The 23,991-nt window shown below is 44.3% G+C and overlaps 1 protein-coding gene across 3 annotated transcripts in view; it reads right to left on the reverse strand.

Moving 5' to 3' along the window:
• The window catches only part of KIF20B (kinesin family member 20B), a 2,369,321-nt gene that overhangs the window by 1,550,305 nt on the left and 795,025 nt on the right, over nucleotides 1-23,991 (reverse strand). For all 3 annotated transcript variants that reach the window (XM_069611316.1, XM_069611317.1, XM_069611318.1), the window contains exon 13: nucleotides 7,863-8,186. In XM_069611316.1, coding sequence (XP_069467417.1) covers nucleotides 7,863-8,186 — 324 coding nt within the window. The remainder of the gene's footprint in view (nucleotides 1-7,862; nucleotides 8,187-23,991) is intronic.

Genomic DNA, 23,991 nt, shown 5'->3' on the forward strand with positions numbered 1-23,991 from the left:
ACATACTTTTTATTTTACTCAATTTTCCAATTGTTTCCCAAATTATAGAAATATTCGGTACATAGTCGTTGCCCGACCTGCGTAAATCACCCCTTCCTGCACTTTTGTCTACTTTTCAGAAATGTATGCCTTCCTGGGTTCCCATCGAGCTTTCCTTCCCTCTCCTTGCATTCCTTCCAAAAAGGCCTAATAGGTCCTATTAAAAAATAAATAAAGGGGTGGGGAAATCGCCTACCTTGCACAAAACTGACAGTAACCCTATAAAAAATGTTTTGTTTCCACTTAATCGGTTCTTGAAAGCTTGGAAAATGTCAAATTCAGTACTGCAAACCATTTGTTCCTAGCTCTTACAAGTAAAATAGGCTACGTTGTAGATTTATTGGCATTTTCTGAAAAAACACAAAATGTGCTCTTTTCTTGTTATTTTATCTCACCCCTTTAAACGAAACTAGGATTTGGTAAGAAAAGGGGCCACATTTGGCCGAGATATCTTCTCTTGTAAAAAAAAAGAAGAAAATAATAAAATAAAAAATAAAAAAAGCACAAGGGATTGAATGCGACATACCGAATCTCCCAAAAATGGCTCAGCACTAGGAGGGAAAACCCTCAGCAGTTAAGGGGTTAACAGTAGTTCTTGTATACAAGCATTCTTATTTTCCGACTGTTGATTTTGTGACGGACAAATTTACTTTTTGACGAAAAGAATGCACATTGTACGTTATGTTATGTTGAAGGATATAAATACTGCACGCTATAGCTGCCCGAGTGTTGCAAGTTTGTTGTGACTAGCTCAATCAATTTTGAGTTACTCACCATAGTGACCAACGTACTCCTAGTCCATAGTCCCCTTTCCTACATACTGTATGGGTGTCCCTCGCTAGGGACGGGAGACGGAACCTTTTTCACCAGAAAAAATCTTCTTCCCTTTAAATTTAGAAGCGCACAGGGGAGCGGCCATGGGAGCATGCACTCCCAAGCGCCACTCAGTCCCCATTGACGAATAAACAATATTACCATTGTCTAATGATACCAGTTTTATTAGGGGGGGGGGTGGTGGGACATATGGAGGAAAGGGGACTATGCACTAGGAGTATGATAGTCACTACGGTGAGTAAATTATAATTACTCCTACGTCCCGTCCCCATTCCTCCATACTGTATGGTCAATTAAAACTGAATGTAGCCCAGGGGGGGGAGAGGTGACCCCCCCCCTTAAGAAAACAAAATCCTTAGTACTGCCTGTCCAAATGCCGCATCTGACCTGGAGCTGGCATCCAAACAGTAGTGTTTGCAGAAGGCCGAAGTGAGTGGCCCATGTGGGCGCCCTGCTGATTACCTGCCAGGGAACGTGCCTCTGGAACGCGACTGACGTGGTCTTGGATCTGACTGCATGTGCATGCATGTTTGCCGGAAGCGGCTTGTGCTGCCCCTCATATGCCTCCTTGATGGGCGAAACAATCCACCTTGCTATAGAGGCCTTCGATGCCAGATATCCTGGCCGTGACCCCCCACCAAAGAAGAGAGCCTCCGATTTGCGGAAGCCCTTAGTCCTGTCCAGATAGAATTTCAGGGCGCGCCTGACATCCAGACAGTGCAAAACCCTCTCACCATCGTCCTTAGGTTCCACCAAGAAGGTAGGAAACACCATCTTCTCATTCAAATGGAACAAAGAGACTACTTTAGGCAAGAAAGCGGGATGTGTTCTAAGGACCACCTTGTCTCTCTGAAAGGTAGTGTAAGGCTCTGACGTTACTAATGCCTGAATTTCGCTGATGTTCGCGGACGCCATTGCTCGAAGGGTTTGTGCGCCAAGGCGCCTAACACCAAGTTAAGTGGCTTCTTGATATGCAGGAAGAGCCTGGTGAGACCCGCCAGATGCCTTTTAACCACTGGGTTGGAGGATGAAAACACCTCCTCCGAGTTCCGGTAGGCTCTGATGGCCGCCAAATATGTGCGACATGTGTCCATTTGCACTCCCGAGTGTGGGAGGTGTGCAGAGAAGGATAGCACGATGTCCAATGAGCACGTTAGAGGATAGACATCCCTGGACTCCGCTCAATGGCAAAACCTAGTCCACTTGCTTTTGTACTGGCTCCTGGTAGCATCGCTCCTAGCACCCTGTTGGATGTCAAGGCTCGAAGAGCTCCCTCCAACAAGCTAACCTGTTCTTCAAAGCACGCAGTGTAAGCGCATTGCACGCGGTACAACCTTACCAGCTGCGGTTGGGGCCAAGGCAGCAGAGGCACGGAGCATGGGGGAAGAGCCACACAGGCTGGACACCTGCTAAAGCCCAAGGGTGTTGACATGCGCCGGGGAGGAGCGTGGCACCAGAGAACCGGTTACTGATTAAGGATTAAAAGACAAAAGAAAAAAAGAGACAGTATCCAGGGAAGAGCGTGTGGAACAACAAGGCCGAAGCCAAACCCAGGATCGCTGGTGAAAGCGGTTTGTTTCCGTTGACTGGGAGTGGCGCAGGGTTGGGGGGAGGCCCAGTCAAGAGCGCATGCTCCCAGGGCTGTGTGCCTCTAAAAATTAAAGGGGAAGACGTTTTTCTAATGAGAAAGGTTTAGTCTCCCATACAGCAGGGAGGAAAGGAGAGGGGAGGGGACGTAGGAGTATATTCTGTACAGAGTTGTGGGTTGTTTGCTGGGCTATATTGTGGTGATGACTCCTACAACACCGGCACCCACAACCTGTGTTCAGGCAAATGATGTCTGCACGCTTTGTCCCGTGGCATATCCTGGTGTGCAGCCACCATCACATCCATGGGCACCGCTAAAGGGGGGGGGGGGGTTGGTGGGGGGAAGAGAGTAGAACCTTTTTCCTGTTCCCAGGAGTTCCCTGTCCCTGGGACCGGGGGTTATCTGTTTGCTCACTACTCTTCCCACTTCAAATATAATGCCCTCTGTCTGTGGCTCAACCTAAGCTGTTCCTATCTGTCTTTAGTTTCAGGTAGGGACCACTAGGTGAAAATGGTGCACCTTGGTCTCCCTCCCATTCTGACTACTTCCATGAACTTCCCTGCATGTTGTGGTGTTACTAATTCCCCTGTCTTGACATCTGTGTTCATTGCCTGTGGTGTTGGTCATTCGGTTTCGTCTGGTGATGAATTATAATGCCAGCTAACATTTCAATGTGTATGTTCGATAAAACAACTGCTACTGAAATATATTCTTTTATTCCATCATTACATAGCTATATTCTACCGTTCTGTGCGTGATAGAATGTACAGCTCCCGTCTGATGGATTCTTCAAACAACATTGGACGATAATAATGAACAGCGCTTCTGTGATAACCATTATGTGGGATGATCGCCAGAGACAAATTTGTCCTTTAGGGGTAGCAGCAATAAGGAGCAACCTGTCAGCGTTTATGATGTGAAAACGAGCTGATGTGAAGGCGTTGCGTTTGAAAGTGAAACCACTCATCTTCTGACTAATGGAACACTATGTGTGCTCAACAAAGATCGGCGATGGAACATAAGGACACAAGGAACAGAGAAGAAATTAAACACTGTGATTAATCGATCGCTGAACGCAATCAGTGTTTCATGAGGAACTTCTATGAAACTTTCGAAGCATGCAATGTTCGCTAGCTATAACTTCTATTAGATACAAATGTTTTCGTGGACAATCTTCTATTTTGAGCGTTATGTGAAAAATGTAAGTACTTGTTACATTGCAGTCTATCGTTTTCTTCCAAATAAATGTTTCCTTCTATTTGTGAAAAGAAAGAAAAATGTTGCGCTGTAAGAGGAGGTGTGCGTTTATCTTCCTGGTTCTGCTTTGGGTAAAGTTATGGCGTGGGTGATGACGGTACGTTTGGCTATGCTGGCCACGAACATCATGAAAAAAGGTGGAGCATATAATTTGGACAAGATATGTTAGTTTGAGGGGCTGACTATTTTCTTGCCGCGAGGGAACTTAAACTTAAGACGATTTATCAACGGAGAAGATTAGCACAAGATGGCGGCGTCCAACCCGTTGCTGTCACATGTGTAAATGTGAGGAAAACCAAGGTAATATGAAAAGGATATTTTTTAAGATCGATTACAGTATGCTTAAAAAAAATGCCTAATCGATTGGAACAGTAAAATTTCTGAGCGGACTTCCCCTTTAAGACTAGAAAGCCTTGCCCCAAAATTAATTGCAAGATCATTTTTGTGAACTTTTTCTTCGCATCACATACATTTCTACCTTTACAAATTCTGATGTATCCCTCCTTGCTAGTGTCATCCTCCTCCTCGTGATGCTCCTCCCTCCTAGTGATCCCCACCACCTATTTTCCATGACATTAGTCAGAGCATTTTACGAGTACATCTGGTATCTCGTCTGAATTTTTTTTTTTCTTCTCTCTGTACTCGAGGACTCGGAGGAGGTAGGACGGCACGTGTCATTCTAAACAGGTACATGCACCAGAAAGACTAAACGAGTAAGTAATATTTGTCGTCTGGGGCTTGAGCATCTGTTTAGACGCTATGCTTACATTATGAAAGCAGTCCTTGATGTTTTCTGTCGTTCCACTGCACACACTGCCCATTTTAACATCAGCTCGTTTGTATACCAAAGCAATAGAGTTTGTTGAATTTATGTCCAGAAGATAATATAGCTGCCATGCAGACAGCATCTAGGGTACTATTGGCCATAAAAGCCAAGTTAGCTGAAGTTCCCAGAGTTTGTTCCAGCCCAAGAGTGAATGCATGAACTTGGAGCATTTAATGCACAGCACAATCCATGTGGCAATGCCCGATTTACTCACATGACTGTCGTCTTGCCCTATGGAAAAAGGCACAATGAACTGCCATGTTTATCATTTTCTTTTGGTTCATGATACCCTTTGGTGAATTTCCAATATACTATTAAAAAAATAATGCTTTGTGTGGAATTAGTTGTGACACGTCATAAGGACTTCTTAAATAGTCTCCACCACAGTGTGAGGGGGATTCTTGAAATTATATTTGCTAGCAAAGAATTATGGGTATGCATCCCCCTACCTGCCTGTAAACAATTGAACCTGGCCAAGCTGTATGTATTATTGTATCTCCAAGGCCTGTTGTCCAACACACACACACACGCACACACACAAGGGATGGTTTGTTCCGAGCTTACAATTGCATGTTGTGCAGGTCAGTTACGTATGGGCTGGGCTCACAGTATGCACCATCTAGATGGAACAGAAGCACCCTCAATTTAATCCTTCTCTCTTCACCCGACATGTGAATATCTGGCTTGCTGGTGGTAAAACGAACCATGTGATAATCAGTCAAATATGTTGAAAGCACAATCACTGACATTAGCAACTGGGCCATTAACCTGTCCATTTACAAATAATCCCTTTTTAACATATAGGAAAACATGTGGACAATCAAAAACTGAAGAATCCGATTGTGCCAGTAATAGGCAAATGACCTGGCCCTACTCTGCCCGATTAACATCTTGGCTGACGCACTGCCCCTGGAATCGTGTGTAAATCATACTAAAACATCACACAGAAGAAAAAGGTTCTTAATAAGCTACCCCATAAACTAATTTTAAGGTAACATTACAGACAATCCCAACTGCACCCCTTTCTATTTAGCAACTGTCATCTTACTGCATGCCCCAAGCCTCCCTAGCAGTATGTACATGACTTTCACTCTTCAACACTACAAACAGACCATACGTGTTATGTATTGCCATATACATCGAGGAAAGGGAAGCCCTCTGCCACCCCAAGATTAAAAAAACTCAAAGTAACACTGTCCTCTGTAATTGTTTTTTCACAGAGAGCTGAGGAATAAATGGTTCTCTGCTCGACACAAAACCATCTCTGCTTAACGCATGCAACAATGCCATTGCAAGAACCTAACTTCGCGGATTTGGGGTTGCACCATTTAAATGTTCTCGCTCGTGCAGGGAGGAACGTATTAAGCACACAACTAAAGGCTGAATGGACTGGTCAGACTAACGTGATGTTAGTCAACGTAAAGTGGGCTATTTCAAAGGCGATTTCGTATTTCTAGGGAACTTCCAAAAAGGGTGTGCCCATTGCCTTTTAGAAGCGCACACTGATGTTACTGGGTACTACTGAATAAAGCAACAGCAAAGTTTTAAAGAGGTAAAAATAAAACGGGTAATATAAATATATTGACAGTTAACGCTTAGGATAATATTCTGAATGTAGTGCACATTAAAAGCATGTCTTAATCATCAACAAGAAAAATATTCTTTCAATGTCATCTAACCACCACTGTAGATAAAAAATCATGCAGCGAGTATTTAGAATCAAGAACATTATTTCTGTATAAGAGACTAAGGAAGACTTGAACACAACTGGTTGAAAAGTTGTACTTCAGCACATATCCTAGAAAGAATTTATTTACACAACACAGTCTGACCAAGACATTTTCATACTCCACCTCTTGATGTTAAACAAAATGCTTTGGTCTCAAAGCATCATGTCCAGTGGAAGGCTCACAGGTTAATTGCTAGCCTCTGATGCAGGGCAAGCTTGTACTTTACAGGTTCGAAACCAAGCCAAGACACCTCATCCTTTCACACTTTGCAGGATATCTAACTGAAAACCATTAAATTGGGCAATAACAGCAACTATTACAGTACTTCGAAGAGGGCAGGCTAGCATAAAGCATTGTATAACAAACCTATAATTATTTGAGTTCGCATCAGCTTTTACAGGAGGGATGTGTAGGGTAATTAGAGTGGCTCTAGCCTTCCATTGGGTTTCTTAGCACCATGTGTGCACCTTGGATCAAGAGAGAAGGAAAGCAAGGAGTGCAGCAGCACCGTTGAAATTCTCTGGACATTGCAGTTTGTCCTTTAAACCAGAAAGGCATGGAAGAGGCAAGGGACAGACACAGGGAGCATGGGGAAGTAGTGACATTAGACTGGCTTCCCTACACCATGATCCCTTCCCCCACCTCGAGTTTTCTGCATTTGGCAGCAAGACCACAGAAATGGGTGGGGGGTACAGTGCTCAATGTCCCTGTGTAACATCTGCTTTGCCTGCTTCCCAGACCTTGCTGGTGTTGACAGAGTGGCCAGGAAGGAAGTGGGGAGAGGGGTAATATCTTTGAGTGTTGACCAATAGCAATGCACAAATGACTAATTAGCAATAAAACCAAAAGGGATATGGACTACATAATAGGCAAGGAATATTAACTGGATTTCTGGTGTGTTTTTCATGGGTGACTGGACAGCTAAAGGTCGCCCAAGAAAAGCGATTGAATCTTCCAACGGTGAAACCAGAATCTGCTAACAGTGCTTTCAATTTATCAGCAAACAATTGCGGATAAGTGGCTCAGGAGGGAAGGCATAAAGGGTTTGCCCCCTCCTCCCAAGGAGGAAGGAGCAAACCTTCAAGTGAGTCAATTTCTTGGCCCTTTCTTTAAGCGAAATAGAGGATACTTCTAGTTCTCTTTCCAGGCAAAGAGATCAACAAGCAAATTTGCAAGAAGATTAAAGATCAGATCTACATTCTGAGAAATTGACCCCTCATGGGGGTCATAGTAAAAACTGCCTGAACAATGAGTTTCGCCACAATCAGAAATATGCCACAGTGGATGCACCAACACCACAGGCCATGTGCCACACGGCAAAGCATCATTCTCCATTCCAGTTCCATTCCTGGGGACAACTGCCTGAGGTATGGAGGAAGACGAGAACGAGACATAGGACTCAATTGCATGTTATGTTTGCATAACACTGTAAAACTGATGGCATGCATGGGTCTGATTTAATCTATGAATGCATGCAATAATAATCAGAAGGCTAAGTGGCATCCCCATTTACAGTTTTACGTATGTGTATGACGTTTTTGTAAATTGGGTGAACTATTCATATAACTGATCAGCACCCTTATCATACCTGATATTCCTTTCCAGCTAAAGCCATGCCCCCCTCCTCTTTTTTCAATGACTCTGCTGTGGAGGGGTCTGTAAGAGTGGTATCTGCAATCTGGTCTTCGGTTTCCTCTTCGGTTTCCTCTTCAGTTTCCTCTTCAGTTTCCACACTATCATCTTCAGATTCAATCACATCCTCAAGTAGAGAATCCCAAAGTATTGTTGCTCTCTTTTTGGAGGTCCACGACTTATGGTCTGCATTGTCTATTAGTAAAGACACATCCATTGACGACTTAGTCTCGCCAAATGGTATAGCAGTGAGAGGTTTTGAGGTGTCCAGAAGCAATACCTGTTTGAAATTAGCAAATGCAAATAAGTCACACACGTTAGTCTTTATCAGAAATTAAATGCATTTCCAATATCCAGCAAGGCAGATGTATAATTGACAAAAGAACATTCACTAATATATAAACATGAAGCAGTATAAGAGTGATGTGCGCCATTAGGTAAAATGTTTCAGAATCAATCTTGGAACTACTGCAGTTTTCACACCATTAACTACAGCAGGCATTTATTCTCATTGATGATTCAGATTGGTTAATTAGCACTTGTGCTACAACAATCCGGGATTACACCGCAATCAACATCCAGTTTTTAGTTTTATCTTCTGTGAGGCAAAAACTCAGTACTTGGACGATTAAGATTCAGGTCAGATGGTAGCCCGAGAAGTTAGATTACAGAGCACTTTGAAATCGTGAGCTTTGTTATATAGGAAATTACATACACCTGCTGACAGAGGGGGAAATTGGGTTGCATAAAATAGTGGACAACAACGAATACGCAATTAGCATGAATGACAACCGCAGCACTTACACATAAGTGTCAGAAGTGCAAGTTTAGTCGAGGCGCGTGGGAGAGTAGAGATTATGGGGAAGTGATGCCATCCTAGTTTCCAGGGTAAAACAGAGGCCTTTACATGGCAAGTTTGAGCCTAGAGTGAGGGGATGTTCTTTATTTTAATAATGTAAAAAGTTCCAGTGGGTGTGGTGTGTTAATGATCAAAATCGGTGAATGGCACAGTATGGGTGGGGCGCGGTGGAGTGAGGAGGGTTTGGGATGCAAGAACATTAGGGGGAGAGTCAAGTGAGGGGCCCTAGCATGTGTATCGTTTTGACGAGGGAGTGATTGCGCAGGTCAAGTCAGGTGAAGGCATTGCACAGAGGTGGAGGACCACAGGAAATTGACAAGGGTGCAGTTGGCAAAGAACTTTGTCAAAAGGGGAAAAAAGATATGGCGTTAAATCTGGCTCAGTATTGAACCAATCAGCGGTAGGAAAGAATGAAAAGTAGGGATTTATTTTTTATATATTTTATTTATATCTGATTCTATAAGAACCTTTACAAACTACAATTATATAAAAACGTGTTTATTTACAATGTGCATTACACTTACATTTACTACTCTTTCCAAAATTAAGTTGCAAAAACTTAAAATACAACTTGTGGTGGCTCAGTGTCCATAACAGCAGGTTCCATTTGATGCAATTCTGGGGTATTGCAAATGTTTGTCACGCTTGTTACAATATAAAAGATTAAACGAATGACGGAGTATTTTATAAGACAATATCAGATTGATAAATCAATTAAAATACAAAATTAGATTAGGAAAGTACAGAAATATTAAAATGTAAAAATACTTAATATTTGACTACTACGGATGTTTGTTATATGCTGACAATAGTTTTACAATAGCATGCGCATCAAGTACAGGACGATGTGTACGCTATCAGAATGAAGGCAATAATCCCAGAATATCTTGTGTTGGATTTACATTCAGTGAATAGATGCTTAGCAGCTTCAATATTTCCTGGGACTTTACAAATGCGACACCATGTGCGATATGGGTAGCCTAAGGAATGCACCCTTGAGGACTAAAAGAGGAAGCTGGTTTATACGTAATCCAAGTATGAGATTCTACACTGCCAGATTGGGACACTGTCTCAAATACCTCTGTTCTTGAAAAGAAAAAAAAAACGGTGACATGAGACATATTCATAAGTGTGTAGGGATGAAAGATGCGCATAGTTGTTTACCCAGTCCCACTGCATGAGTTTGCTCTTAAATAGATGAGTAACAAACCTGGTACCTTGCTTGAAATGTGGGTGCCAGTTTATGTGTTCCTACAGATTAGTATTTAATTGCTGAAATTCACCTCGAGAATGCTCTTGTTTTGAACCACTTGACCACAAAAGTGATGGGTGGAAGGTTTCGAATGAATCTAAACCACTGGCAATTGCTCTGGGCAACCTTCCACACCACCGTTTTTTAGCCCGTCTGCGCCATTGCAAAAGGGGACCAGCCATGTGCAAATCAGTCAGCAGCTTCCGCCACCAAAGGTAGCAGCCCAGCCCGAACTGCTAGGCCAGGTCCCCTCTGCACAGAAAACCAAGCAACCCCAAACATGTTTCAGCCTTGTTGGACCTCCTCAGTGAGGTGCAGCCTGGTTCCCTGTGGTGCAACGAGCAAGGGACCCACGTCTGGGCATACCCTCTCTCACAAGGAGAAACAACCTGACCAGGCCAAGCAATTGGCATTTAGGATAGAAATTGGCTTTAAAGTGTAATGCTCCCTTCTTGCCAGCATTTGGCCCCCAGGGGAAACCAAGCCCACCTCCAACCGAAGTTATTCGACCGAAGTCTAGGAGAGCTTTAAAATCCTTCACCAAAAACATCCCTTCAGTTTGTCCAACCATTTCAGGTCACTCATCGCAAGTGCGTCCAGACCATACAAAACCTTGGGGCAGTAGCTCCGACCATAGAGGGTTATTAGCCCCTCGAACAAGTAACCTACCGTGGTTCAGAAATACCTCGACCAAGTGAGTCAGGTGGCGGGCCTTGCCAGTCTTTTTCTCTTATGTTAGAATAATTTTGGTTAGCACTCATTTTAAGGCCCAAGTAAGGGTATTTCTCTACACAATACAAGACCCCCAAACTAGTGGTAAAGCTCAAGTGCTTGACCCTCTAGATTATCAACATGACCTTTGTTTTCTCGGTATTGATAATTAGGTCATTTTCAGCAGCATATGCGACCAGAGTATCGAACATCACCCTCGCACCACTATAGGCGTGATTAAATCACATTAGGTTGTCTGAGTAAATAAAGCAGGCGGGGTTATTGTCTGTCCCCCAATTCTGGGGCTGTGGCCGACCGATGAGAAGCGGCGGGGGAGGTCAGACAAATGTAGGTTGAACAACAGGCGAGCCACGATGCATGCTTGCTTCACTCCCCTGCTAATCCAAACTCGGGCTGTCGTACCTGCTTCATTTAATCTTACTCGTCCACCCATGTTATGATGTAGTCCCTTCAGGATACTCATAAGCCACATGGCGCAGCCCCAGCCTTCCATTTTAAGGGTATTAGCAAAATTGACCTAAAACATTTTATCACATTTGTGACCTTTTTTTCTATCAAATAGCCATAACTCGTGCTGCAACTGTGCACTGCAAGGACCAACACCCATGTCTTGATGCAATCACAATGACGACATCAAATATCTGGCACCCTCTTTTTTGTTCACCGGCATATCTAGGCCAGGTGGTTTTCTTCACTGACAGTCAGGAAGTAAGAATACAAAAGGTACTACGTTTGCAGACCTTACCCTTCTCATATGTTCTTATACTACTTTCTGTAGGTTTCAGACACATCATATGATACATATACATAGGGGAAGTAGCCAGCCTGAAACACAGCAATCATTTCTGTGCATGAAGATAATCAGTTAGGTTCTGAACACTTTCTGGTAGAACTGCTACTTTTTTGCCTACTTTACTTTCCCTGTACATGCTCATATTTGTATGCGTTTTGGTCTCTATGTTTTGTGTACAGTAGTACAAATATGTAGTAAGTGAGGAATTCTTAGCTACTTATTACCTGTTTCACAGTACAAAAAAACTCTGAAATTAAAGCATTCATCATTTTACTATCCAACATGGGAAGATTTTGAATATTGCACCTCTATGATGCATGTTGCAGACAATGCGTATGTTTCTACATGAGTTGGGTCATGTACTGGAAAGAACTCTAATGTTACTGTGTTTATAACAATCTATTGGTTAATGAACTGTGTATGTCATGATAGTTCTTTCAATGATCTCTGATAGTTTTCTGCCAACATTACAATGACAGTCCCTTGTGGAGGCCTTTCATGAAAACTAAATACACATGTTATGTCATCAGTGATGTCATCGGTGTTAGTCCTTGAAGTGCACAGTGGTAGCGCAAGTTATGGATGCTTAGCTTACCATAACTGGCAAATTTCTGGGGGGTTTCGGTTTTACTTGTAACCATAACGTCCCTATAAGAACATATTTCCATTGAATTTCATGTTTTTACTAGTGCAACTTAACCATAATGTCCCTTTTTTTTTTAAAGTTTTTTCACAAAATTTCATAGGTTTTTACCAGGATACCCTTAGTTTGTATAGATGTACTGTACAACATACTGAACCTGCTGGCACCATGTTAATGCGCAAAGCAGTCGCAGACTATGCGTCTGGTTGCGGACTTCCGTTGGCATCCAACCTGCTCAGAAAGGCAGGGGCTCTCTTACGTAGTGGTACCATTCAGCAAACACAAGGAACATATACAAACAGCACCATGTACGTGAATTGCATGGGAAGATAGGGTAGATCTGCAAACTGTGTACTTAAACAGCACAAAGGCAAAGGGAGTACACCATAACGGAATGCCCCAAAAAGACAAGTGACGTCTGCCATCAACAATCTTACCGCACTGCTACTTTACATGGTAACAAACGACGAATGGGCAGAGTAGGGACTGGAAAGTACGAAGACCAGAACGTCACTACAACGTAGTAAGCACACTGAAGTTTGTCTGATAATTGCACAGGTTGTGCAGTATACAATAAAAGAGAAGCATAGAGTTTCTTTTTTTACACCGCATGCCCAAATCTTGTGAACCACCTATAATTAGTTGTGGGAGCAGACGTTTGTCTGTTGCACAAGTACACGCATGCGTATCTCTTACTCCGTTTCCTGGTGACACCGCCCCTGTGCAGCATGTGCGAACAAACTTGTGACGAACTTTAATTAGGTCGAGCCGCCCTCCCACGTCCTACAGATAGCAGCACACAAACATCCCACCTGCTATACCGTATAAACACCCAGCGTTTCCCAAAATGGTCAGCACACTTGTGGCGCACTATTAATCAGTCCAGAGATCCCAACGGTGTGCAGAGGACACCTATGCACCTATGCACATGCGCACAAAGTATTCCACCCAAAACATGTCCTGCGGACAGCCGTTCCAATCGAGAACAATCACAGTGTCACCATGTGATCGCACCCACACTACGCGTGGGCCCTAATTTTGGGAATATCCAGACCCTCAGACAGCAGAAAAGTACAGTGTTCTGCAATCTACAGAGCTTACAAACCCACCAGTGTGCCATTGCACATGTAAGTATTTCTTTCAACGATGTAGGCCTGTTTTCCGGGTGCAAGGTCTCCACCGCAGACCCACAAAAGTCCACACCCCAGAGGTGCTCCGCAATCTATACCTTTTCAGAACAGAGAAGCGGGCCACAACATTGCTTTGAGCTGTAATTGATGTCGGACCAAACCTGCTCAGCTACATTACCTTTTCAAGCAATGGCAACCATGTCAGCCGGGCCCACTACGCACAGTAATGGAGAAAAGTATTAACGCCCCTTCCTGTGACCCACACGCTCAGTACCTATAGTCCCCACTGTCCCATTCCCATGGGCAGCATTCTGAAAACTGTAGTGTGTGGCGCGTGTGCTTCCCCAAGGCAGACCAGGGCCGCGCCCCAATAATGCACAAACAGCCCTTTCCCTTTCCACAATCTTTTTTCCAGCATACTGGTACTGTTAAATAGTCACAAACGCATCCACCAATCACATTGAAGAGCTCTCCATGTAACACTATCAATTATGTACAACAGTCCTCTGCGTACACACCACACCCAGAAAAGTTATTGTGCAATCCCTTAGCCTCCACAGTCCCATTTCCATGTCCGCCACGAATGAGGCTTTCGTCATGTGTGCGGGCATGGGGGAAAAAATTGCAACCAGGTTAGAGGATTTCGTCTTTAGTGGTGGCTTTGAAAAGAGCCTTTAATTTTTAAGGTGCTTCCAGAGAAACACCTTTATTTTCATTTTTTTTTAGGGTTTCCCGTTTTGTTCTAATCCTCACATTCTTACAGTAAACTTTTCATCCCCTCCTGTAGATGGGCAAACAAAAGAGCATCACCAATGCTGGACAAAGAAATGGCATTTGCATGAATAAACTCTGCATTTCAAGAATTAATGATGTCATTGTTGCAAAACAACATTCCACGAGCGGACAAATAAATCACCCATGCTTCTGTTGATGAGACCCCTTCCAGCCTCTAGCTGGGAACATACATGAGGATAGTCCCATACTCGTCTTGGTGGTATGGCTGAGGCAGCGGGAAAAAGCCTCTTCACTGTATTAATAAACCTCTTCAGTTGATGGAAGAAACGTGAACAAGCCAAGTAATCCAAACGCATGCCCCCATAATGCATGACTACATGAACAGTAGCAAAACTGCGCATTTGTCTGCAAAGTGCAAATAGATCGCTGAAACTGCGAACATGGACAGCGCACCACAAAGCGTCCACTCCTTCCAAACTGAAATCACCATCAAAGTGTCTTTCCTGGGCATACTTGTGCAGATCTATCACAAAGGCATCACCCAAAACCAACACAATGAGTTTCTCCTAGTCAGCCCGCCTCACTACCCAAGAGTCATGAAAAACAGGATTACTGCCCCTTCCTGTCAACCACACCCTCAGTACCCAATGGGACTGTGGGGATTATCCAATTTCCATTAGCCAGCATGGTGAGAAGCGCAAAATGTGGCACGTGCGCTTCCCCAAGTACCGTGAGGACCACGCCCCAGTAAAGCAGCAGCAGGCCTTCCCTTTCCACAATTTTTTGTCCAGCACTACCTCATTGGGTACTAGTAAATAGTCACACACACATCCAATCCCATCCAAGACGTAAGCATCTAACCCCGACAGTTCTGTACAACACTTCATATGTACCGTTTCACATTCAGACTGCAAGTGTGTCATTCAAAAGCACATCCAGTAGAAAGTTCAGTAAAACTATGCAAGATTTCCGCATCTAGATACATCTACATGGCCACCCATCACCACAAAGAGGTATGAATAACTTTTCTTCAGTATGTTTACAACTATGTTATAAGTGTGAGGACGGTATCTGCCACTGAACGTCGATTACGTACTTTAAAAACACTTTTTTCTCCCATCACGTGGCACTTCAATGGTATATGCTTGCAATGTTTTCATTTACCCATATCACCCATTGTAACAGTCAAACAGGAACTCTTCTTTCCTTCCGACATTGCTACAAATTTCTTACCGCAATAACCCATCTTCTACATAAATCGTAAAAATATCGCACCAAACCAGCACCACTAAATGTACCTTACCAGCCTAAACTAAGTTCCCAGAAGCCCACTGTGTCCACAGCTGTAGTTCTCTCTAGGCTGGACTATTGCAACAGCCTCTTTCTAAATCTGCCTGCTTCTACTCTCCGCCCTCTGCAACTCATCCAGAACAAGACTGCGCGACTTGTCCTTGGCCTCAAGCCCATGGATCGCATCTCTCCGGGACTGAAATGTCTGCACTGGCTCCCAATAGCTGCGATGATTAAGGTCAAAACCCTCTGCATTATGTGCAAGGCTGGGCCATGGGGCCTCAATACCTTCAACTCTCACTTCCATAATATCTCCCTGCTTGAGCTCTTTGCTCATCCGCCTCCAACTCCCTCAGGTTCAGTCGCTTCTCCAAACAACCAGTTGGTGATAGATCTCTTTCTTCGGCTGGGGCCTCCCTCTGGAACAGCCTCCCTGAACTTAAGAACCATCTGTGGTTCCGGAAACACCTCAAAACCTCTCGCTTTGCTTCTGCTTTTTCTCCTCCTCTGCCCTGCTGACTTCCTGGCTGAAACTGATTCTGCACTGGTTATTTGGCCACTCTCTAATCTGGGGCCCGGGCCACCTCCCCTCACCAGTCGCACACCTGAATTGCCTTTCTGGCCACCCCTGCACTTGGGGAGAGTTTTCTGTATCCCTAACCGTCCCACCACCACCTGATGTCTGCACTTATCATTGCACTTGCCACCAGCAGCCCGTATTTTTACCTGTTATTTATTTATTCTTCCCATGTACTGCACTTTCCCCTCCCCATGCACTCGAGTGATCTGAGTGACACGTGGCCTAGTAGGATCGTTGTCTCCGTCTCCCCCTCTGCTCCCCCTCCCTTGCCTCAATGCGCCTTGAAACACTTGTACATAGACATTATAAACGCCATATCATACACACATTGCACGCATAACAGGATGCCTGCCACTTACCTTGCACACTTCAACCATAGCCTTCCGCATTTCTCTGTACAAATAGACCTTCTGCCACAGTTTTTGCGTACACACCACAACCAGAAACCTTATTGAGCAATGCCTTCGCCTCCAAAGTCCCATTTCCATGCATGCCATCCTGAAAAGGCCCGGATGTGGCACATGTAATCCTGAAACTACTGTGGAATCTGTGGAGTTATCGTGCTAGGAACAGGAGGGGGGGTTAAGAAATTTCAAACAGGGTAGGGTGTTTAGAAAGGATTTGTTTTTTACGTGCTTGCAAACAACCTTTTTTGTTTTTTATCCGTATAGGACTGTTTGCTTCTCCTCCTTACATTTTTACCAAATTCTGGTCAACTTTTCTTGCAGTGTAAAAGAAAATAGTATTGCCAATGACAGTCAAACAAATGCCATTTGCATGGAAACAGTGCATATTTTGTGCCTTCATGATCTCATAGTGGGTGGAGAACATCCCATCAGTGCATATAAACTCACACATGCTTCTGTTTATAAGACACCTTCCGAGCGCTGGCTGGGGACAAATTACACCGGCATGGTCCCATACTCCTCTTGGTGGAATGCATGAGAAAACGACCTTGGCAGTGGGAAAAATCTGCATCACTGCACTCATCAACTTCAGGTGACGTAGCAAATGTCCACACGACATGCAACCCAAATGTAGACTTCCATAATGCACAACGTCAACATTGACAGTAGCCACAGAGGCCACATATCTGCAAAGGTGAACCATCCTGCTGAAACTGCACTCAGAGACTGCCCCACAAAGCCTCCACTCTTTCCAACCCGAGATTAGCAGCAACATCTATTTGTACGGCATACCTGTACAGATCTTGCACAAAGTTATCACCCACAATCAGCACTGTGCGTCTCTCCCTCTCTACCAACCTCTCTATACAGAGTATTGGGAAAAAAATAGTACTGCCTCTTCAATGAAGCACACCCTGAACATCTGATTGGATAATCCCCACAGTTCCTTTTCCATGCCCACCATGGCAGGATCTGGCATGTTCGCTTTCCCAGCTACAGTGAGGGCCGCGCCCCAGTAAAGCTGGGACAGTCCTTCTCCCCTTTCCACTATTGTTTTTGCAGCACTCCCTTATTCGGTACTATAAAATAGTGACACAGGCATGCAGCAATCACATTCAAGACCTCTGCATCGAGCACTGTCATTTCTGTACAGTACTCCATATTTACAGCGTACATATGGAACGTACACACTCAGCGTACATGTCTCGTGTGATTTGAAAGCACCTCCAGTTAAAATTTCTCTAAAAGTATCCATGATTTCAGCATCCAGATTCACCCAGAGCGGCACCCATCACCAAAAAGTAGAAGCAGCAATATTCTTTTCCTCCCAGCACTCCAGTAAGTGCAAAGAACCAATACTTCAAAGTGCAGTACAGTAGTCAGTAATCCGCGAAATGCACACTACCCAAGCACATTAAATATCCAATTCAACCCTATCCACTTCTGTACACACAGTATTTCAACACAGCACTCAGTGGACACACTGCAGGACTTCACGCCATAAGCTCCAGCCATGGACTAAAAACTGTAGGATGTGCTAACAATCACCACACCCATGCAACCAACAATCTATCCAATGCTCACAAACCACACACAAAACGCCTCAATGGCAAACCTACTTGCAAGCAGGCCACATGGTTGTTAGTGCAAGGGCTCCAGCCATGGATCCAAGACGATCGGGCCTCATCACACCGTAGCACATCCTATGTTTAAATGCTCATGTCATGTGCAATGCACTCAACATCTGCAATTGAGCCTGCCAACTTTCACCATGGCCACATGTTTGCATGCATGGCTGCATGACATTGCGTTGGGTGTGGTGAACTGTCTGTGGGTGGCTGTGTAGATTGTTCATATTTTAAATGTGCAATGCTGAGCACTTCCTTTCATGGCGTAATATCGTAAAGTTCTTCCTACGGCAAGGGTTTTATAAGGGGCAAACCATACCAAACGCAAATGCTCACATGTGGCTCCCAAATGTGCAACACATGAAATCACCTACACCATATGGTAATGTACCCATATCGCCTCACTTCGGATGTTCTACCATGTAGAAAATGTCCGCCACAACCATTCTTTAAAGGCCACCACCATTGCACAGATGCAGAGTTAAACCTGGATGGCTGCATTATGTTGTGGTGGCTATCGTCAAGGCCTAAGCTCTTGGGTGCATGGCCTATGCACCCAAGAGTGTAGGCATTGTCCACACCCACCACAACATAATAGAGCCATGAAAGCGAACATGTGGCCACATACCATAATCCACAAACATAACATAAGATGGGTGTTATAAAGGGCAAACCATAGTAAACTGTCACATGTGGCTCCCTAATGTGCAATACGTGCAATAATTTATACCATATGGTAATGTACGGATATAAGCTCACTTCTGCTGGTCTACTACATCTAAAATGTCCTCCACAACCATTACTTAAAGGTCACCTTCCGCTGAGAGATGCAAACTTAAGACTACATGGCTGCATTATGTCGTGGTGAAGGCCTAGGCTCTTGGGTGGATGATCTACGGCCTATGGCCTTTCGCCATGCACACAACAGTGTAGGCCTTGCCCACACCCAGCGCAACATAATAGCCATGCTGGCGAACATGTGGCCAGGTACCACAATCCACAAATGTAAAACGGGCAGCGACACTTCTACCCAAACCCTGCACCATAATATAGAGATGCATGCACACATGTAACAATTACCAGAATCCACAAACATACCACAGTGTCTGGCATCCCCACCCACTTCTATTCACAAATCATTGTATTACTGCCAACCCAAACACAAAATCTTCACAACAGTGTCCCTACCTCCCAGCACTCTATTGAGTGCACAAAACCAATACTTCATGGTGCAGTATAGTAGTCAGCACTCAGCGCAATGGGCAGTACCCAAGCCGATAAAATAAGCAGTTCAACCCTATCCACTTCTATGCACACAGTACTTCAACACTGCACCCAGTGGACACACTGCAGGACTGTTCACTCCATCAGGTCCAACCATGTACTACACACTGTAGGATGTGCAAACTATCCCCACACCCATGGAACCAACAGTGTATGCAATGTTTACAAACCAGACACAAGGCAACAATGTCAACCCTGCATGCCACCAGGGCACAGTTTTTTTATTTTTAAAAAAATATTTCTATTGAGTTTTAAAACACAAGTTCAACTGGTTATCATCATTGATACATTATACATCATTTTCACGTATAACCCCTCATCTCCCCCCCTTCCCAAGACCACAATCTGTCCTTCGAATCTGCCAGTACCAGGCTCCGGTTGCGGGCTACCTGCTTCGTCCGTGGTAGCATGGTCTTTCCTTGGGTTGAATAATGGCACTGTGAGCGCCACCCATTGTTGCAAGTCTAAGCTGATGTCTAGTTTCTGTTCTCAAAGTGCGTTCTCCCATGCCCCCGATTCCGCCGTCACCCACTTATGGAGTTCTTCCCACCACAGAGCCACACTTGGGCTCCTGGTGTTTTTCCACCCCATGGTGATGCGTCTCTTTGCTAGTATGTACATCAAATCCTTTAGCTTGTTCGGTGGTTTATTCTTCCGGCTTTTCTTATATCTATCCAAGATGCATGCAGCCGGGGTTTGTATGTCCAGGTCAATGTCCGCTTCTGCCACCTTTGCTGCTATCTGTGTCCAAAAGGATTATATTTCCCGGCACCCCCAAAACATGCAAGTCATTCTTGCACTTAATTCGTTGCATTTAGGGCATTCTTTAGCTCCTGCCCCCTTGAACCTAGAAATCACCTCCGGTGTAAGGTACGCTCTGTTGGTGAACGCGGACAGACAGCAATGGACACACAGGGCCCAAAAGTAGCCAATGTATATACAGGACCAAAACAGAACCCCACAGGGGGCACTGGACCGAACAAACATAGCCTTGAGAAAGACCTTCAGGTCGAAACACGTGTCGGCTGACCACATGGGACATCAAGAATCCCACCCTCACCATGTTTTGGGGTCAAACCCAAGTAAATAAACCGACCTGCTACAAAGCAACACTTTCCAACAAAACACAAACCTGTGTGTAAAATAAATATTTTCATCTATCCACTAAGGCAAGATATCCAGGTCATTTTCGATTTTCTACCAAACAAAGGAGGTGTGGGCTACACATCAGCCACAACCTGTGACCTTGCTAGAACAACAGAAACTAAGGAATCTCATCAGAGCTCAGCAAGGTTGGTTCCATTCTGGAGCCCAGTAAAAAAAAAAACCCGTTCAGAAAAAAACAACCCGCTAGCGAATAAAAGGCCAATCGATTTCTTGCAAGGATAACAAGTTTTAATTGAACAAAAATAAGGATGCAAGCAAAGAACGTTCTGCTGAAAATTAATACAAACAGAAGCTTATACGGCAGCGCATCGTCATCACTTTACAGTAAAAAGCTGCGTGGCTGGTTGGGGAGACCCTTAACATTGGCCTGCTCCATAGGGGATGCCAGGCTGCGATTGGTACCAGCCTTGTCCGTCTGTCTCATGTGGGTTCAGCTGGGCTCATCTCTCCAGGGACTGAACGTCATGCTCCTTGTGGGTTGCTATTACAGAGTTACTATTGCAAAATCATGCTACTCTATCATTATGACATGCAACTGGGAAACTATGGGACTGGCACAGGGGAAGGAACACGATCATGCTGACCCACACATTCTTTGCTCAGTTCATAACGCACTCTCCGCAGCCAAGGCTTCCACCCTCACTTTGGACTAGAATGTATTCCTCCCTGTACCTCGTACTATAAAGTGTGTCATTATGCGATAAGGTGAAATGGTTGTGTTCGTTCAGATATTTTATGAGCACTGGATTTATGGTTGGTGGTCTGAGGTCATCTAATATTGCAGAATTCAGGGGTCTTGGACTTGGTCAGTTGCGAGTGCCATTACTCCTGGTGGGCTGGGTGGGGGTTGGAAGTCTGCTGGTGGCCTGGCTGTGATGAATGTGCGAAGCGAGGAGCCTGGTGCTTTCTCGTGGCCTTGCAGGATGCATTCCTTTTCAGGATAACAAGTAATTGCAATAGTTAAGGAACAAAGGGAGGTTTCTATGGGGATTAGCAGTGCAGGTCCTTCTACCATCAGCGCTTAGGACAGATCAGGTTTCTCCATCGAGTCTACGTTTACCACGCGGCCATGCAGGACTGAATATGTCTACCATAACTACAAAATGGCATCTCTTATATATGCGTACTAGGTCCATTTAGCTGTAATTCATGCAATATTGTGCTCAAGCAGGGTTTCTTAGCACAGCCCTCTCCCCCTGGTACATTACAAGTCTCTCTATGGGACTTGCCTCGCTCTAAAGTACCTGAGAGGGTTGGGGGGGGGGGCAGGAATGTTAATTTCCTTCCCAACATTGTTCCTTAAAAAGTTCTCAGCTTTAAATTTCTTATCTTCAGGTAGAGAAGGCAGAAGAATACAGAAAATTGACTCTTGTGTTCTTACAAGGAAAGGATCATCTTCTGAGCCATATCATTTACAAGAAAAAAAAGAATGGAAGAATGCTCAACCGAAAGAGAAATAGAATCTTAAAGTCTGGAATGATTTAATTTGAAAAAATATTCTTTGATATGCAGATTAGCTTTATCCCAACAGTGCGACATTCAGGTTAATTTTGAAATCTAAAGCTTTATTTGTAATTGAGCTGCGCTCGGCTATTAATTGATTCTGGGGTACACCACAGTATGTCAAGATCGAGGGTGCTAGTCATTTTCTCTTAAATGAGTAACCCAGTGCAGGGCAATAGCCCCTTGGCACTTTTTTAGTCAGCTAATGGACTGTACATTTCTTAAGATGGTGTAGACCACAATCTGCTCCAATAGAAAAATGTTTTGAAATTAGCTTCTTGCTTAAAACCAGACCAGCCAAGTTCTGGATGCATGGGTGCAGTGGGAGTGCTGCTCAGAAGATGAAGCAATTATTTCAACAAGTGGTTTTCTGCTACCCCTGGGGGTCTGGAGGCAGAATGGCCACAAATCTAAGCCCTGTATAATGCTGCTGGTTTTGCCTTTGATTTATAGATCTCTAATGCTGGTCTAATCCTTGGAAATGGACATGCCGACATAGTTGCACACCGAAATTGCACATTGATAGCTGCACTTTTCTGAAACTGATTCAGCCATTAGACTCACTCATTAAATTGAATACTGAGATAATCAAATGAGTTGACAACTTCCATGTTTTCATTGTTCAACCAGGACACATTTTTGGTATAACAATTCTTCCTCAATCTTCCGACACACATTTTGTTTTCATTTGCTTGAACTCCAGCCAATGTGAAATACGCAATTCTTTAAATTTTACACATTGGGAACTGAAGCCAGTTGGTGTTTTTGTAACGACTGCACCACCTGCAAAACATTTCAGTCTTTATTTGCTAAAGCATGGCATTGGCATGCAAGGAAGAAATTTGGTTGGCTATATCATAAATTGACAACGGGCAGGGAGCCAAATCACAGCCTTGGAGTACACCCTTTCCAATGTCAAAATATTGAAGCGTTTATTTACACGGATAGCTTTCCAATATTGTTCAAAATAAGTTTGAGGAGGCGCCACAGAGCAAGAGCTGAAATTGGCCTTGAAGTTGCGAGTGTCCCTTAACAACATCCTGCATAAAACCAATACGCGGGATTACTCGGAGGGCACACAGACGCTCTGCTGAATGCAGTTTTTTAATCATGAATCCCAGGTAGTTAAGAGGGGACATTCATAGACTCTAAAACCGCAGACTGCTGTCCCACATACCATCTTGTTAACAGGAAGTCCACAGCAAGGCCGCAAGGCAAACAGCAAGTGAGCACAGGAGCACCAGCATGGCAGAACAGACCCTATGTGTCCAAGGTTCAGAGATCCGCCTAATCATGTCACACAGGGAAGCGTTAGGAACACCAAGGAGTGCACTCACTCAGGAATCAAATTCATGAGAGCGACTGCAAGCATAGAGCCTCATATTAGCAAGCAGGTCTGGGCACCAATCACAAGAGTCAGCGCTGAGCCTGAAGAAGTGAGGTAACCAGACCTCCAATTCAAATACCGAGAACAGCCAAAATGGGGGAGGCTCATTTCAACCCATAACATCGGTCGCTGCATTGAGAGTCTAAAGTACATGGAAGGCTACTCACTCAAAGCCAAAACATGCACAGGGGAGCAAGGGAGAAGGAGTATCAACTTTCTGTGCACCCATCTGGGACACCATAGGAGAGAGTAGCAAGCCCAGGGAGAGTGAGAGGGTCTAATAAAAAGTGGAGGGAGATAGATGTCCCCTTCCCATCACCAACTGGAGACAAGAGAACCACCGACATCACAGGATAACAAGGAGAGCAGGACTGAAGACATAGGGTACCACCCAGACTAAGCGAGATTCCAGAGGCAGGGCAACAACAAAACATGAAAAGATTATCAGATATTCTCTTAACACCATCCAAGGAAGTGGGAAGACTGGACCAGAGGTTCCTTTCCTCCTTCATGTACCAAAGACAAATACAAGCCTACTACTCCAAAATGTGGGATACAGTGGCTGCAGCACCATACCTTGAGATAAGCAAGTCGCCTGCGAAAACAATAAAAGTACTCCAGAGGAATGCTGTGGCATAACTTGGCCGCCGAACAGGCAAACCAAGCATCATGAGTGGACTGGGAGTCCACCAATA

Source organism: Ambystoma mexicanum, chromosome 8 (genome assembly GCF_040938575.1).
Source record: "Ambystoma mexicanum isolate Mex_15411 chromosome 8, UKY_AmexF1_1, whole genome shotgun sequence".
In the NCBI taxonomy this organism is placed as follows: Eukaryota; Metazoa; Chordata; class Amphibia; order Caudata; family Ambystomatidae; genus Ambystoma; species Ambystoma mexicanum.